We start from the raw sequence: 18542 nt of genomic DNA, 5'->3' as shown, positions 1-18542 counted from the left end.
CCTGCATCTCTCATGCATTGAAGTTTCAGGCTGCTTGTTTCTTCCTGCAAATAGCTTTGCCCTTGTCTGTAATTCTTCAGTATGTGAAAGCCCAGCCAGCTCAGAGGACAATTTATCCAGCTTGTAAAAGATAAGAGAAGAGAGAAGCTGCTCTAATCTAAATAAAAAACAGGCAGTGTGCATAGAGGGGCCTGGAAGGGGGAGTTCATAGCAGAACCACAACACTGAAGAACTTGGTAGCCTTCCAGACACAGGCCGACAAGTCTGACAGGGGAAAGATACATTGATTTATTACAGAGACTGTGATAGTACAAAGTGCTGCAGTAAGCCAGAACACATTAGAATAGCTTTTAGAACTTGTAGGATGATAAAAAACAGGATGCAATTTTTGTTACGGAGTCTCTTTAACCCTCCCTCTACTGATGCCTAACCCTTATCTGCCCCCTGGTGGTGCCCAACCCCTAATCCCCCCCCCCCCCCCCCCACGCAGAAGCGGCAATAAAGTGACATTTTGGCACCCAAGTGTGCAGTTTGCATAGCGGGTAGCCCTGGCACCAGCTATTTTATCTATAGCCTCAGGCACCCAAATGTCACTTTATTACCACTACGTTGTCACAACCTCTGGCACCCAAATTTATTTATGTTACCACTATTTGCGGCCTTGGGCACCTATCATCGCGGTCTCGGGTGCCAAGACACTGCAGAGGATCCTCAAGGGGGTAAAGCTCAAATATGAAAAAGGAAGCCCAATCAATCGTGCTAAATTGTGTATATAATATCCCCTCTCCAGAAAGCAGTCTTTGACACCCCCCACCTCCTATATAGCAGTATCAGGCAGACTTTGTGTTCTTCCATCCAAGTCTTTTGGCTCAACCCCCCAAAATCAGCAGTGATAGGTGCCCACTATTAGAATGGGCACAGTGGAGCCTGATGTAGGCACAGACTCACCTATCATTACTGGGACCTCTGTCCCCCTTAATAAACACCCAAGTTTCTTTTCAGGCAAAGAAGAATTGGTTGCCAATATGCAGTGGTTGCTGAGCATTAGTTGATGCAAAATTGCAGTAAGTGCCTAGATGCAGTGGGTGGCAAGATGCAAAGGTCCAGTTTGTGCTAAGTTGCAGTAGGTGCTGAGTTGCCATAGTACAGTCTGTTAAGCTGCAGTGACTACCAAGGCCCAATTTGTGCTAAGTTGTAGTGGATGCTAAGTCATATTGGGTGCTGTATGAGTAGCAGATGGTGCTAAACAGTAGTGGGTGCCATGTGAGTGCTACTTGGTACAGCGAGCCTCCCATGGGAAGAGGGGGGGGGGCTTCTCACATATGTTGGGTGGAGCTCCTTGGATTCAGTAGGTGGGGTTTCCTTTGTGCTACTAAAGGGTCTCTTTTTATAGAATATTTATAAAAGGGGGGTGCCTGGGCACCCAGAAACAACCCCCCACCGCACATGCCTGTCAGGCGCCCATCATTCTCTGCACTCCCGCTAATTGCGACTTTTCCAATTATATCATATAGCACATTGTCCTTTCTTTCATACCGATACCGCTACTCACACCTAAATTTCGCGTTTGGATAATTACAACCCTCAGTATAATGGAGAAATCTGTTTATTATATTGATCTGGTGACTAGGTACAAAGACCAAGTAATGTTGATAACTTACATATTTTAGGCTCCTTTTAGCTAGTGTCTCAAATGCCATCTCTACATTGATGTTGTCTTTAGCACTGACTTCAAAATAGGGCAGTTTCCACTCTTTGCACCAAGTTTCTGCTGTGTCTTTGGAGACCTGCAACACAGAATTTCCCATTTTAAATGTTATTATAATAGTGAAGCTCAATTATACTATTTTACTAAGAAAGCCAGCAATTTGACCTTAAAGCACATTGGAACTGACATGTGACATAAGATAAACATGGGTACATTTAGTACTAGTTCTAATCCTTTTTTTGCATTGCAAGACCTAATAAATTAGTGCTTTTCTGCATGCAAATGAGCCAAACAAAACTAATGCAGCCATGGCTCACTTAAAAAGTAAACAGCTATAGGATTGCTATAATTTACCTGTGGTTCTCGATGTGAGCCCAAGTTCAGGGGCATAAAGAGATAATTTTCATATTCAGAAGTGATGGATCATGGGAAACCACCACAGAATTATTGCAAATACCTTCTGTTTAAAGAAGGAAAATTACACTAAGAAGTAAACATAAGTCACACATATCGACAAACAGGCAGACATTTACTGTATATGAATTTGCATTTTCCAAGCAGCAGAAACCATGTGTTGTTGTCACTCCCCATAGAAACCTGTAGCAAGTCTTCACTGTGAGCAGCAACACCTGATTACTGCTGCTTGGCCAGCAAGTGGATTTCCTTAGCTCTACCTCCTTCCAGTCTCACTGGCGTATCCAGACCAGGGTTCTGGGTGTATGGAACACCCCCCTGAGACTCCTGTCCCTTTAAAAAAAAATTCCCTAAAATCGCTGAAGTGGGCGAGCTGGTAAAGGCTTGCCTCCTGCAGGGATTGTGGGAAAAACTCAGCTCTTTCACTATTGTAAAGACTGCATGTAGACAGCTACAAAAGGTATTTCACAGGTTGAAAAGTTTTGACAGTCCCTAAACTCCAGGAGGGCTGCCTGCAGCTTGTGTGAGAGGCTTTTTTGGATTTGGCTGGCAGGGACAGGAGACACATGCAAGTAGCCTGTGTGATGGGGGACTGCAATACAGATACTCTCTCTGCATTCACTATTGTTTTCCTCCTTCCCCTAAAGCTGGCTGGAAGGGGGGCAATCTCCCCCCAGGCAGCCTTTCATTCAGAGATTTGTGTCTGGTGTATTCAGGTGAAACACTAGGCTAGCTGATAAAAGTGCAATTAGAAGGCAGGCAAGCTGGTAAATATACACAGCATGATGCAGAGCTTGCCTGGTGGGGTCCGTGGGCAAACATCTGTCTGGTCTCTCCTCATTGTTATAATGACTGCATGTGTGGATAAGGTGTTACAAGGTGAAAAGTTTTTGACAGTCCCGAGACTCCAGGAGGGCTGCTTTCTGCAATACAGATAAGCTCTCTGCTCCATCTCAAGCTATTCTCAGTCTCTCTCCACTCCTCCTCTTACTGGGCTAATGCACACCAAAATCACAATAGCAATTGCTAGCAATTAGTGAGTGCAATTTTGTGAAGCGATTTTCAGAGCGATTTCTGAATGAATTGCTCAAAAAAATGCTACATGCAGTATACCTGCGATTTTGAAAAAATCACAACGCTGCTGTGAGAACACCCTCATAGGGTAACATTAGCCAAGCGCTTTTCAAATCACTGTCTATTTGAAAAACGCTCAGAAGCCCTCTTGGTGTGCACCAGCCCTCCCTCATTCACCTTTGTTTCCCTCTTTCCCTAGTGCTAGGTGTCTGTGTCTTCTTGTCATACAGGAAAGCTAAATAAAAGTGCAATCCTGGTGAGGCAAATTATTATTATTTAGTATTTATATAGCGCCGCCATCTTCCGCAGATGCATATAACCTTGCATCATATGGCTATCGCTTGCGCTATGTGACACTGTGGCATATTCCACTGAATTGTCCAAACTAGGTCTATCTGCCGTTTCTCTCTCGGAGATTTGTTCCATCGCTGTCCCCCGTTCAAATTTGCTGCTACCAGAAGCCCTCAGAAACACTTGTGTCCTTGAGTACTTCCAAAGACAGGCAGCCCCGTAATACGCCAGCGCACTTTTGTGCATGGGCAGTATGGAGCCACCTGTTTTCGGAAGCACTCAGGGACATAAGTGCTTCTGGACCTTTCAGGAATCCCCCCCTTAAAAATCCTGCGTTTGCCCCTGCTGTCTGACACTAACTTCTGCTGATCAGCAACTTTATGCGAGTACACTAAACACACCGCCTCTGTCTCTGTCCGTATTCCATTGAGTAAAACCACCTTTAGATGAAAAAGGGCAAACAATCTGCAGGTATGTGGAAGAACAGGCTCTTCCTTAGCCCAAGAAACTCCCTCGTGTTAGGTTTCCTAGATGCTATTACTCACACAAAACTATTTTTGCATTCTGACTTTTAGTTGCCATTCCTGTACATCTGCCTTAAGCAATATATTTTTTCCCCATTCAACAAACAAACAAAAGTTAACTTACTTTTCATAAAATTTAAAGAAAACCTGTACTGAAAAAAAGTTCCCCTGGGGGGTATTCACCTCAGTAGGGGGAAGTCTCTGGACCCTATCGAGGCTTCTCCCATCCTCCTGTGTCCCACGGTGGTCTCGCTGCAGCCCCCGGAACGCACAGCCGAGAATTTGTCGCGCTGTGCAATATTTACCTTTTCTGGCTCCAGCAGGGGCGCTGTTGCTGTTGCTCTTCCCACGGAGATAGGCGAAAATAGCCAATCTCCATCAGGTCCGCTCTGTTGCGCAGGAGACTTGCGCCTGCGCAGTAGAGCGGCCCAACAGAGATCGGCTATTTCGCTGCGCTGGAGCCACGGAGGTAAATATTTACATTGCCGCCGCTCCAGGAGGATTTTGGCCGCCACCGTGGGACCGAGGAGGACGGGGGAAGCCTTAATAGGATCCGGAGGCTTCCCCCACCCGAGGTGAGTACCCCCCAGGGTTTTTTTTTTCGTTACAGATTTTCTTTAAAGATACAATAAAAAGCATACCATTCTATTCATTATGTTCTCCTGGGCCCCTCTGTGCTGTTTCTGCCACTCCCTGCTGCAATCCTGGATTGCAATTGCCATTTTTATGCAGTGTTCACAAACAAAAGACATAGCAAGTGATAGGCTGAGAGTAGCTCAGTGTGTGAGTCATACAGAGTGTGCAGGGGGCCTGAAGAGGGTGTGTATAGCTTCTATCCAATCACAAGCAGCACAGCACATTCCAGCCTGACTGCCTTAGCCCGACAGACCCGACAGAGGAGAGAAGATTAGACATATAACAGAGATTACACCGCCACTGTGCAACTAGGAAAGGCTGCAGTAAGACAGACCACATTAGAACAGCTATAGGAACTTATAGGATAGAAGAAATAAGGCTCAAAATTTTGTTACAGAGTCTCTTTAAGAAATTCTGTGTCAACACAACTCAAATTACAAAAAGTAAATTAAAGTAAAAACAGAATGCAATTTACTTGAAAATTGTGAGAAAACGCGGAAAAGCCGCCGTGTGTACTGATACCAAGGCGGCTGGCTCCGCGTCCAGCTCGGCTGTTTGTACGCAGCAGCATGCGTCTGATACTGTGATAGATCACGGAAAAACCGCCGCATGTACTGGCAGCAAGGCGGCTGTTTCCGCGTCCAACGTGGCGGTTTGCACGCAGCGGCGTGCGTCTGGTGTGGCTGGGTCTGTTAGTGCACCTGGATGGAGAACTACGCGCACGAGCCAGAAGTCAGGACCTTTATACCAGCAGGAGATGGATCAGCTAATCAGGACGATCAGCTGATTCCTGCTGGACTCCTGATTGGCTGAGTGGCTCGGGCGGGGCGGCAGAGTCCTGCAACTATATATACAGCTTGCTTGCCAGTTGCTGGTTGTCTGCCATTGCGAACACTTATGTGGAAGCATTCAGACCATTGTCAGAACTGGAAGAGATCACTGCAAGAAGTAAATGGTGAGCTTCTGAGAGCAACTGATGCGAGGTAAGATTGTAATATTCATTTGCAGCTACAGCATGTATTTATTTTGAATAATTTTGGTTCAGTTCAGGTTCCCTTTAAGTGTGAATATGCTATTTGAAAGGATACCAGTTGGTGACACCAGCATAAGCAAGCCTTCCACTTAGCAGGGGTCCAGACATACTGGAGCCATTCCATCAGCATTGAAAATAAATGTAGTATATGATTTTTGCTTATTTACAGAATGGCAGACCCAAACCAAATGGACGCACTGTATAGTCATGTTGAAGTCCTGACTACCGCGGTAAACAGTCTTTCCTGGGTAACTTTGAACCAACAGACCCAGATCAGCCAGCTATTTGGGGCTATTCAGGAACTTCAATCAGCTATAAACTCAGTGCGATCTCCTCCTAGCACAGACATACGTATGCCTGTACCCGAAAGGTTTTCTGGTCACAGATCTGACTTTCAGAACTTTAAAAATAGAGTGTTATCTTACTTTGAGTTGAGGCCTAATTCATCTGGAACCGTGGCACAGAGTATTATGTTTATTAAGACTCTGTTGTCAGGGGATTCCCAGACCTGGGCATATAATCTCCAGCCAGGAGATTGGGCTTTAGCCTCAGTTGAGGAATTTTTTAAAGCAATGGCTATAATTTATGATGATCCGGACATTGCCTCTACCGCTGAGCGGAAGCTCAAGACGTTGCGGCAGGGCAAGGATCCGGTTGAAAATTACGCAGCTGAGTTCAGGAAATGGGCAGTATCTGCGAGATGGGGCTCATTTGCACTGTTAGACTGTTTTTTGGCAGGGTTGTCGGATACAATTTACGATGTGATGATTGGACATCCTGAGCCCAAATCTGTAGACGAGGCAATTTCGTTGGCCGTGCAGATAGATCGCCGTTTGCGCTACCAGAGACAGGTTCGTGGTAGGAGTACTAGAAGATCTGTCTTACACGACTTGTCTCGATCTCCATCACCCGCAGACGAGCCGATGCAAATCGGGTATATTCAGGGTTGAGTCAGGTGAAGAAAATTCACAGAGGGCCAAGAAAACGCAATCCATATGGTGCTAAGGGGCCAGGAGAATGCTGCCGTCTGGGGTTGGTCAACACCATAGGCGAGCAGTCTTTTCCTCTAAACAATGATCGTCTGCTCCTTCCCTGCTCTATTACATGGGAGGGTCAGACTAGTTCCGCAGAAGCCGTTGTGGACTCCGGTTCTGCAGCAAACCTCATTGCTTACGATTTCGTTAAAAGATCGGGGATACCTTTGTCCCCACCTGACCGGCAGATTCTGGTTACTGCAGTAGATGACTCGCTGCTGCAGAGTGGTCAATCTCTTTTTCAAACCCCCTGGTTGTCATGTTGTTTAGGGGCATCACATGAAGAGAGATTACAGTTCCTGGTTATGCCCATGACAACCTCCACCATTGTTCTTGATATGCCCTGGTTGCAACTCCACTCCCCACAGATTGACTGGGCTTCAGGTCAGCTGCTGAAATGGTCAGCTTATTGCCATCAGCATTGCTTGGGCAGAAGGGCAGCTCGTGCTACCAAGATACAGATTGGAGGAGTGGCAGTGCAGGGCAAAGCAGAAGCTTTAGTTAAAGATGCCAAGCCTGAGACCGGCCTACCTCGAAAGGTGGTCAGGGCACCTGCGGAGACGGTGGAGGACCAGATGCCTAATCTGGGCCCTTGCCAGCGAGACATTCTAGGGGGTAAAACATCTCGTCAGGCCTCACCAGTTACGTTACAATATTTACCAATGTCAAGGAAACCTCGGACTCAGAAAAATCAGACTAGTAAGAGAAAGTCTGTAGAGTGGGAGTTTTCCCCAGGGGACATGGTGTACGTATCCTCTCGGCATGGGGCTCTGAAGCGATTATCAACCAAACTGGGTCCTACATATTAATAGGACCATTCCCAGTGATCAGGAGAGTTAATTTTGTCACCTATGCTGTCGATCTCCCAGCCAGTATGAGAGGTGTAAGATCAGTCCATGTGTCTCTGTTGAAGCCAGCAGTGCACGTGGATTCCCCTCCCTCCCTCCCTGTGATGGTAAAAGACCAATGGGAATGTGAGACCAAAAAGATTCTAGACCCACATTCTAGAAGACCTGGTGGAAAGTGTCCGGAGTCCACTCCTCAGGGGGGGTACTGTGAGAAAACGCGGAAAAGCCACCGCGTGTACTGATAGCAAGGCGGCTGGCTCCGCGTCCAGCGCGGCGGTTTGTACGCAGCAGCATGCGTCTGATACTGTGATAGATCGCGGAAAAACCGCCGCATGTACTGGCAGCAAGGCGGCTGTTTCCGCGTCCAACGCGGCGGTTTACACGTAGCGGCGTGCGTCTGGTGTGGCTGGTTCTGTTAGTGCACCTGGATGGAGAACTACGCGCGCGAGCCAGAAGTCAGGACCTTTATACCAGCAGGAGATGGATCAGCTGATCAGGACGATCAGCTGATTCCTGCTGGACTCCTGATTGGCTGAGTGGCTCGGGCGGGGCGGCAGAGTCCTGCAACTATATATACAGCTTGCTTGCCAGTTGCTGGTTGTCTGCCATTGCGAACACTTACAAGGAAGCATTCAGACCATAGTCAGATCCTACAGTGTGTTTGAACCAGGTGGACCTGGGAATTCACACTGAGCCAGATTACTTTTGTTTATCATTGTATTATTATTCAGACTAGTTCCAGAGTGTAGAGACCAAGGACCTCACACCCAAGACTAGGGAACTGTATTATCATTTGTGTTGTGCTCCAGACTAGTTCCAGGGTGCTGAGACCACGGACCTCGCACCCAAGACTAGGGAACTGTATTGTCATTTGTGTTGTGCTCCAGACTAGTTCCAGGGTGCTGAGACCACGGACCTCGCACACAAGACTAGGGAACTGTATTATCATTTGTGTTATACTCCAGACTAGTTCCAGGGTGCTGAGACCACGGACCTCGCACCCAAGACTAGGGAATTGCAGTATCATTTGTGTTAGTCTCCAGACCTGCTTGTGACACCCATCTTCCAGGGGTCAATAGCCACCGGGTCTTCTTGCTATCCAGCCTGACTCCGCCCCTTGGAGAGTCTCAGGCTGCTGGAAGGTTCCTGTACTCTCAACAGCAGTATTGCTCATACTGCCTGCTATCACCTGTTCACAGGTGCATTACTCAAAGTATTACTGTTACACCAAACACTCACATACCTTAGGTGTCCAGAGGTTAGCAATATATCTGTATTATCGGTGATTCTGGAGATCATCAATAATCAGGTATATATCTGCATTCTTGGTGATACTGCAGATCACCAATAATCAGATTCTCTCTGCGTGCTGACACCAATCGTTACAAAAATAGTGTAAACACAGTATGGCAAATGCTGAAAGTGAGAAATGTTGTTTAAAAAAGTGTGCTCTGCTTAAGTTTGATATCAGCAACATGCTGCAAAAATTTAGGACAGATTATGTTGACCATAATGTATCAACACCCTGTTGATATTTAGATACTGAGGAAACCAACTGCTGTAGTTGGAAGTGTAATGTTGTCCCATTCTTGCCTCATATGCGCAACAGTTTGGGGTCTCATTTGACATATATTTCATTTCATACTGCACCAAATATTTTCAGTGGATGACAAAGCTGGACTGCAGGTAGGCCACTCTGGAACCCTAATTCTTTTATTATGGAGCCAAGTTGCCATAATATATGTGAAATGTGATTTGGCATTGTCTTGCTGAAATGAGAATAGCTTCTCCTTGACAACACCATCACCTGGATGACAAAATATGTTGCTACCCATGTCATGGCCATTAATGTGCCTTCATATAAACACAGATGATGGCTTCCGGAACAGTGAACTGGTAACATGTTCAAATGGCCCTTATCCAACAGGATCATTTTGTATTTTGTCTAAGTCCATCTCAAATGGCCCTTAGGCCCAGATAAGTCAAGTTATTGTGTATGTGGTTACTTCCTTACATGATTGAGTTTCAACTGGCCCTTGTGAATACAGTAAATAGCAATACTCACAGACAGGAAGTGTTCCTGAGCCATTGCAATCATTTCCATTATACTGACTCTCAATACAGTAAAGCAGATCTAAAAAAATCTGTCCATCCAATACTGGTTTTCAGCCTTGTCCCTTGCATACAGAAAATCGTTTATTCATATATTGAAGATAATGATATAATGATATGTAATTTCTGATCAAGCAATTTAGTTGTGAGAAGTTCAACCAGATTTTTTTTTAGCACTGTACATCTAGTCTGTTTAATGCTACCCCATACCAACATGGTAATGACATCAAATTCAAAATAGGCTTATAATATTAATACAACAATAACGTTTCTCAGATAGAACATAACATATTGTCTTTGCACAATATTCAATTAAGTCAATAAAATAATTACCGGTAACTCACTGCATTCTGTTTTTCTATTTAATGTACACAATGTCCCAAATTTGTTTTGGAAATGAGGTTGTATACATAAATAACACCCATCATTACATGAATGCTTCTGTCTGCAATGTTGCTGCCAAGCTTAACTCCCCACCATCACCCCATAATATATGTATAAACAGTAAAGCAGATTTCAACTGCTAACTCATCTTCTTTAGAAAAAAAAAAAAAAAAAGAAACCAGCTTGATCTTGGTACCCATTCCTTGCCATTAGGAAGATGCCCACACAACCTACAAGTAAATCAGATGCAGGACTATGATCAACCCAGTAGAGTAAATTGTTAAGTGGCTGCTGGCACTGGTAAGGTATTGCTGGCTGGTGCTGGATGTTGGCCTGATATTGATAACTGGCTGATGGGACATGCCTGGACTCACTGGTTAGTGCTAGCTGCTGATACTGGCCTTGTATTGCTAAGAGGCTGCTGATACAGGACAGGCATTGCGGGCTAGTGTTGGCATTAATCTGGCATTGGTAGCTGGATGCTAACACTAGGGTGGTTGCTGTTTGGAGAGTAGGGTAAGGTACTTGTACTGGCCTGGCCCCTGATACCTAGAAGTGTTTTGGCCCCTTACAAGTGATTTTTATTGAAGAAAGTATCTAAGGGAGAGTTCACGTTATTCTTACTCTTTGCATGCAGGCTTTGTATTAAAGTCTATGGCCATTCTCCATTGCAGTTCACACTCATTATAATGCATGCCTTATGTAACTGACCACTGTGAATCCAGCTTTGGAAATTGAAGAATTATGCAGTTATGGAAACTAGCTGTAACTTTGTATGTAGGCAAGAATATAAATCAACTTCTTGATAAAAGGGATTGCCGAATAAAGTACCAAACTTAGATCTGACTTAAATTAGATAATATGTCCCTCACAAGTTGATTGCAGCCCCTAGAATTTCATCCAGAAATAAGCTTAAAAAAAACCTGAGATCACTAAAAAGAAAATAATTACACATACCTGGGGCTTCCTCCAGCCTCCCACAGGCTAATTGGTCTCTCGCCATCCTATTCCGCCACCTAGATGCTCCATTTGATGTCGCATTATCTCCGCAAATCAGGGCGTACTGCGCATGCACTGCCCGGCCAAACATGAAGGTGCAGAACACTCCCAGCCACAGGAGCACAACGGGGGAGTATGCACAGCCAGACTGCGCCTGCTTTTTCATGGTCTATGGCTAAAACTATTAGAGGCAGAGGATCAGCAGGATACCCAGGCAATTGGTATTACTTAACCACTTGAGTACCAGCAGTCTCTGGACCCTTAAAGAGACACTGAAGTCATTTTTTTTACTTTAATTTCTTATCCAGTCCAATTCAGCATTAAATACTACGCAGATTTGCAGGATCCCCATGGCAAAATGAGTGATTTATGGCTCAGAAATAGCCCTGCAAAGTTCCAGGGCTCGCAACATTCTCCCTCCTGTAAGAGGCAGAGCTGTGTGCAGTAGCTCTGCCTCCTCTACAGTCAATCTCCGCCTCTCGCCACCCCTCTCAGTCTTCTTTCACTGAGAGGGGCGGGGAGAGGCGGAGATCCGCGGAGATTGACTGGAGAGGAGGCAGAGCTACTGCACAAAGCTCTGCCTCCCCGGGCAGCAAAATCTGCAACCTGTAAAGTCCTGGAACTTTGCAGGTCTATTTCTAAGCCATAAATCACTCGCTTTGCCTCTGGGATGTGGCGAATCTGCTTAGGATTGAATGCTGAATCGGACTGGATAAAAAATTAAGGTAAAAAAACTTTTTTACTTCAGTGTCTCTTTAAGGACCAGAGACTGCTAGTACAAAAATTGGGCTTACCGATGTCACGCCGCATAGACCCGCGGCTCTTGCCGTTCACACCACTCACCCATCACTAAAGCCCACTCGCTCTGCAGTTGCTATGAAAGAAGAGCTCTGTGAGCTGGTCAGGAGCCGATTTCATTGGCTCTTGACCCTGTGATCTCTGTGAGCCAATGTGATTGACTCACAGTGAGTACAGCGTCAGGAGCCAATTAAATTGGCTCCTGACCGGCTCTTGGAGCTCTGCTGTCATAGGGATGGCAGAGCAAGTGGCCTGCAGCGAAGGGAGGGAGGTGCAATCGGCGCTAGTGGCGGAAGCATTGTTCGATGAAATTGAAATCTACACCTTGTCAGGAATAACAGGTCCGATCCTGGGCGTAGATTTCAATTACCTTGGTCTGGAAGCAGTTAAAAGAAAGTAAATATGGCAGCCCTCATATCCTTCTCTTTACAATTGTCCTTTAAATTGATGTTTATTGTGACAATGCTCCTAATTGCTAAGTCGCCAAACATGTTATGATACCAAAATGGCTGTGTATGTCAAGATGTGAACATGTTAAAAAAATTTTTTACAAAATTGAAGATGTCACAAAACAAACAGCCAATATATTCCATGGATGGCAGCTCAGTGTATACCAGGAAATTGTACACCAGGACCCTCGCCCACAGCCTGCAGCCATTAGGATTCGGGCACATTGCTCGATACAGCTACATGCAACTTTACTAAACCCATACAGTTGGTGATGTGGATAGTGTTTCACGCTGAGTCTCCACACCCTTAGGCAGCTGACGCCCGTGGAATAGATCAGGTGTTCGTTTTGTGACCAATTAGCTGCTATCCTATCTGACAGTCATGCAATATCACAGCGCCAGGGATTATGTTGATTACAGCCAATCCAATCCACCTCCAGGGATAGCTCTTTCACATCTGCATTCCTCCTATGTGACTCAATGCACCAAACAGAGAAGCAGAAAGAATGTTCCCTCAGTGGATATATCAACTTTTATTTCTCAATGCAAGGCACACCAATAAAAGATAACATATAACTTACATCAGGAGGGTCCCATGCCAGTATAGGACCCCCTCTGGACATATCGCTTCCCACCCTTGTGGTACTCTGAACTTTAGGAAAGCGATCAGCAGTGTCCAGCCCGCTCTCGTCCCGACTAGTTTCGGCCTTCCGCCGTCATCAGGGGATAGGTCCTATCTGACAGTAGACTTTTTTGCAAGGGAAACACCTCTGTATTCTCCAACCTTGGTAGACAGCTTAATTCATAAGTATCAGCAATTTGAATTTACTATACCATCCTTATAATGCAAAAGCTGTCCTTGCAAAGAGCATAAAGCCTTCCTCCTCTAAGGGGATGCCTGTTCACCCTACATCCTATCAGTACTATTTTTAGTAATAAGAGGCCGGATGGTTACCCTTCCATTCATGGGTCACTAAGGATAATGTGTAGTATGATCTTTAGTAAACAAGTAAAGACACAAGGTGATTTGGCCTCTCATCACTAACAGCTGGTCCTGATAGACGGATGCCAGGTTACTGGAAGTGACCAATTGAGAGAGGGTCTTACTTTGTTTTATTTTTTTTTTCATTTTGGGGACATGATACTGAGTTGGCAAAAGGATTCATTGTGCAAAAATAAAAAATAATTTTACTTCAAACTTAAATTAATAAGATGTACATGATAATTTCTTTCTGCATACCTGACGTTCTTTTAAGTCAATCTTGTTTCCAAGAATGATCATAGGGAATGCACCAGTAGGTGTCTGAATTTTATCCATGAAGTCTTTTCTCCAGGTCTCTAGGCTAACAAATGAGTCATGATCTGTGACATCAAAGACCAACATACATCCGTCAGAGCCCTTGTAGAAAGATGAGACCAAGGAGCGGAATCGTTCTTGTCCACCCGTGTCCCAGATCTGTGGGATAAAAACAAGACTTGTGTATTACCATTTTTTTTAGCAGTAAGGCCCTCTGAACACTGCAAATCGGATTTGTGATTTTGATTTGCGATTCCGATTTTACTTGGATGCTATCAAAACAAAAAGAAAAACGCTGAAAAAACACAGCATGCAGTACCGATTCAAAATCGCAAATCGGAATCACATGTAAAATCGCGAATCAGAACCGCATGCAAATTTTGATGCAATTTTACATGTGGGTTTCCGATTTTCAAATCAGTATGGCATACTGAGTTTTTTTTCTGCATTTTTCTTCTTTTGATAGCATCTGAGAAAATCGGAATCGCAAATCGGATTTGCAGTGTGCAGGAGGCCTAAGTGATTTAACAAGCAGTGTTGTTCACTACAGTTGTACCCCTACTATGGCGTCAATTCATCAAGCGCTACTGCATTCAGTAATCAAAGCAGCTAATTTCACCGAGCACTTCGGAAGATGTCAATTCATCAAGGCTGTTACTGTATGACAAGCTGAAATTATCAAGCAGTGAGGTAAATTACTTGTGCGGTAAACACCTCAACAAATGTCAGTAAATGGCAATTCATACAGGTTACAGCATGTGGTAAAACACAGTTCCATAACCAGCAGTTCACCTCTGTTGGAATCAGTGCTGGACTATGAACTCACAGAAGCAGAGATGATTACCTGACTGACAGGAGCAGAAGCCAATAGAAACAGCCCCTGTCTCCTGCAAGTCCCGTTGATAAGACCCACAGGCTTCCCAGGCGGGTCTGGCTCTTCTACCCCCCAGGCAACGAGCAGAGGGAGATCATAACAAAACAGATTTCCCCTGCCACCCTTCGGCAATTTAACCTCTTAGGTTCCTGTTTGAAGATGTGAAGGAACTAGTGGTGAAATCACCAAAGCAGGGCATGTGTAATGTCTCCTGGAAGTTTATCTAAGCTGTGACAATTAAATAAAATGTTAAGAAAGACTAATGCTGGGAATACACGGTAAGTTTCTTGCTTATCAATCGAGCCGCTGATGGCTCGATTGATAATATCCGACAGGTCCGATGACCCCCCGGATAGATTCCCTGCTTGATCCTCGCAGGAGGACAATAGCGGGGAATAGAGCGGAAGATAAGGAGCGCCTGCAGGGACAAGCGGGAATCGATACGTGCGCCAGCAGGGACAAGCGGGGATGCGCCGGGATCAAGCCAGCGGTTCGATCCGGCGCATAATTGCATCTGTGTATGCCCAGCATAATGGAGACTAATAGACAGATTCAGAGCGAGCAAAGGCAGTAAAACAAACATGCACATCTAAAGGCATGTCGGGATACCTCTTACTATTGTAATGCTGTCTCTGCACAGAGAACAGCATGTAACAACACAGACAAATACACACTTTTCTGCTGTTACCGACAATGGGCTTTGGTAAATTACTGAACTTCTACCTGTGAAAATATTGATGAATTAGCACACAATAGTCTAAAATAACAAATGCTGGATTTTCCCAACTTGTTTTTTTTTTTATCGAACAGCCTTTGATGTATTGATGACTATCTGAATAACTTTAGGAGATACTTAAAGAGGAACTGTAAGGAGGAATAAATATTCCTTAAAAAGCAGTATAAGACAGTGATTTAAGTATATAGATAAGAAGGATTGACTAATAAATCTCGTAACCCTGTCAGCAAGGTGCTGTAAAAATGCCATTGGCAGCATGGGAGGATCCCTGTTTACTACTGGCAGGAGTAGCAAGTTTTTTTTTCTTCATTCCAGCAGTTGAAAACACGCCCACAGTGAAGGTTGTTACACCCTCCTTTCCCAACCTTTTTTTTTTCCTAACTGACATAATTTGCAGAAGCCCAGGAAGTATAATATGCACATGTGTAAACAGAAGCAGACAGGGAATGAGCTGGAGATGCTGATTAGTGTATTGTAATATAGCTGAATAGCAGAGGCGTTTCAAACCACTGGTATTACAGCATAAGGGCCACTAGCTGCGTTTTTCCCAGAAACGCAAAACGCATGCGTTTGCTGATTCTGAAGTGCAGCTTGTTTAAAATAAGAATCTTGGGTGGCCTTTTCCACTGCTGCGTTCCGGTTTTTACAAAACGCAAACCCATGTCTGTGCGATTATGATGCGTTTTGTGTTTCAATGTAAAGTATAGGAATGCATGAAAAGCGCATAGAAATGTGTTTTGCGTTATGTATTGATTTAACCACCAGTATCTATTTTCAAGACACTTGCCATTTGCCAATCAGAAAAACGGAGACTGCAAACGCATAAAAAACGCACAAAACGAACATCAAAATTGGGGAAACGCAAATGCATTTGCAGTTGCGTTTTGCAGTGGAAAAGGGCCCTGAAGCACAGAGCTGTCTACAAGACTGAAAACTAAAGCTAGTCATACATCAGGCAATGATGGGCAGATTCGACCAAGAGACAAATCTCTCTCTGATCGAATCTGATTAGAGAGAGATCTGTCAGCTGCTCATACACCACAGTCCGATTCCCGATCAATTTCAGCCTGAAATCTCCTGGAAATCGGCAGAGCCCGCCGCTGTTCCTCTGTGTATAAATGTGTGTACATGTATGTGTATTTATACATTACCTGTCCTGTATCTGCCTTCCACCGCTCCTCCCTATAAATGCCGGCCAGCGTAACGTCGCACACACACGCCAGCGAGATATGTGCCGGCAGCAAGTATGGGAAGTGTAGCAGCGGATTCAGAAGAGGGCGGGCACTGGGACACAGGACAGGTAATGTGTAAATACACATACACACATAGCACCAGGAGTTTCGTCACTCACCCCGATATCGCTTGCCTTTTACCGCCATGCACCCGACCAACCACGATAGCCAATTTGCAGCATTTCCGATTGACTCATGTGCCCAAATATAAGCCTGAAATTGGTTGCGTTGTCAATCAGGCATGCACTTGGCGGCGTGATTTTAATCTGATTTGATTATAAGCTTTCTCCCCCTGCACAATTGTGCTAATGACTGCATCTGCTCGTCCACTGATAAGAAATACAAAGATTTGTAGATAGTCCCTATTCAGTATTCTGCAGGGTCTTGAGTACAGCACCCTGCCTCCAGCCTTTTCACCCCAAATCCCCAAGAGCTTTGTACTGTAGTGATGCTGGAGCAGTCTGCAGAGCCAGCCATCAGAGTAGGACAGATTGGGCCCATTCACACTGAGGATCACAAAATGCTGGCAATTAGCGCTAGCGTTTTGCGGCTGTGATTTTTTTTTTTTTTGCAGCAAAAGCATATTTTTGACTACATTTTCATGATTTTTGAGCGATTGGGATTACACAAGCACTTTAATCTGCAGAAACCGCCTACGAATCGCCCCAGTGTGAATGGGCCCTGAAGAGCACACTCATCTGACATCATCTGCAGCACTGTACAGAGTACATATTCATGTCGCTGACTGTCCTCAGAGGAGCTCACAATCTAATCCTACCATAGTCATAGTGTAATGTCCTACCATATTATTATTATGTGTTTATATAGCACTGACATCTTCTGCAGCACATTACAGAGTACATAGTCATGTCACTGACTGTCCTCAGAGGAGCTCACAGTCTAATCCTACCATAGTCCTAGTCTAATGTCCTACCATATTATTATGTGTTTATATAGCACTGACATCTTCTGCAGCACATTACAGGGTACATAGTCATGTCACTGACTGTCCTCAGAGGAGCTCACACTCTAATCCTACCATAGTCATAGTGTAATGTCCTACCATATTATTATTATGTATTTATATAGCACTGACATCTTCTGCAGCACTGTACAGAGTACATAGTCATGTCACTGATGACTGCCCTCAGAGGAGCTCACACTCTAATCCTACCATAGTCATAGTGTAATGTCCTACCATATTATTATTATTATTATGTATTTATATGGCACTGACATCTTCTGCAGCACATTACAGAGTACATAGTCATGTCACTGACTGTCCTCAGAGAAGCTCACAATCTAATCCTACCATAGTCATAGTGTAATGTCCTACCATATTATTATTATGTATTTATATAGCACTGACATCTTCTGCAGCACTGTACAGAGTACATAGTCATGTCACTGATGACTGCCCTCAGAGGAGCTCACACTCTAATCCTACCATAGTCATAGTGTAATGTCCTACCATATTATTATTATTATTATTATTATGTATTTATATGGCACTGACATCTTCTGCAGCACATTACAGAGTACATAGTCATGTCACTGACTGTCCTCAGAGGAGCTCACACTCTAATCCTACCATAGTCATAGTCTAATGTCCTACCATATTATTATTATGTATTTATATAGCACTGACATCTTCTGCAGCACTGTACAGAGTACATAGTCATAGTCTTATATCCTACCTTATTATTATTATGTATTTATATAGCACCGACATCTTCTGCAGCACATTACAGAGTACATAGTAATGTCACTGACTGCCCTCAGAGGAGCTCACACTCTAATCCTACCATAGTCATAGTCTAATGTCCTACCATATTATTATTATGTGTTTATATAGCACTGACACCTTCTGCAGCACATTACAGGGTACATAGTCATGTCTCTGACTGTCCTCAGAGGAGCTCACAGTCTAATCCTACCATATTATTATGTAGTTATATAGCACTAACATCTTCTGCTGAACTTTACAGAGTACATAGTCATGTCACTGACTGTCCTTAGAGGAGCTCACAGTCTAATCCTGTGTCAAAATAAACACATGACGTAGCTGCAAATGAATATTACATACTAACCTCACCGTC

General features: G+C 44.4%; 1 protein-coding gene across 2 annotated transcripts in view; it reads right to left on the bottom strand.

The window, feature by feature from the left end:
* RAB7B (RAB7B, member RAS oncogene family) overlaps positions 1 to 18542 on the bottom strand; it is an 83104-nt gene that overhangs the window by 6860 nt on the left and 57702 nt on the right. For both annotated transcript variants that reach the window (XM_068269548.1, XM_068269549.1), the window contains exons 5-6: positions 13545 to 13760; positions 1662 to 1787 (exon numbers count right to left, since the gene is read on the bottom strand). In XM_068269548.1, coding sequence (XP_068125649.1) covers positions 1662 to 1787; positions 13545 to 13760 — 342 coding nt within the window. The remainder of the gene's footprint in view (positions 1 to 1661; positions 1788 to 13544; positions 13761 to 18542) is intronic.

Source organism: Hyperolius riggenbachi, chromosome 2 (assembly GCF_040937935.1).
Source record: "Hyperolius riggenbachi isolate aHypRig1 chromosome 2, aHypRig1.pri, whole genome shotgun sequence".
In the NCBI taxonomy this organism is placed as follows: domain Eukaryota; kingdom Metazoa; phylum Chordata; class Amphibia; order Anura; family Hyperoliidae; genus Hyperolius; species Hyperolius riggenbachi.
This window is presented reverse-complemented; position numbering and strand designations above follow the sequence as displayed.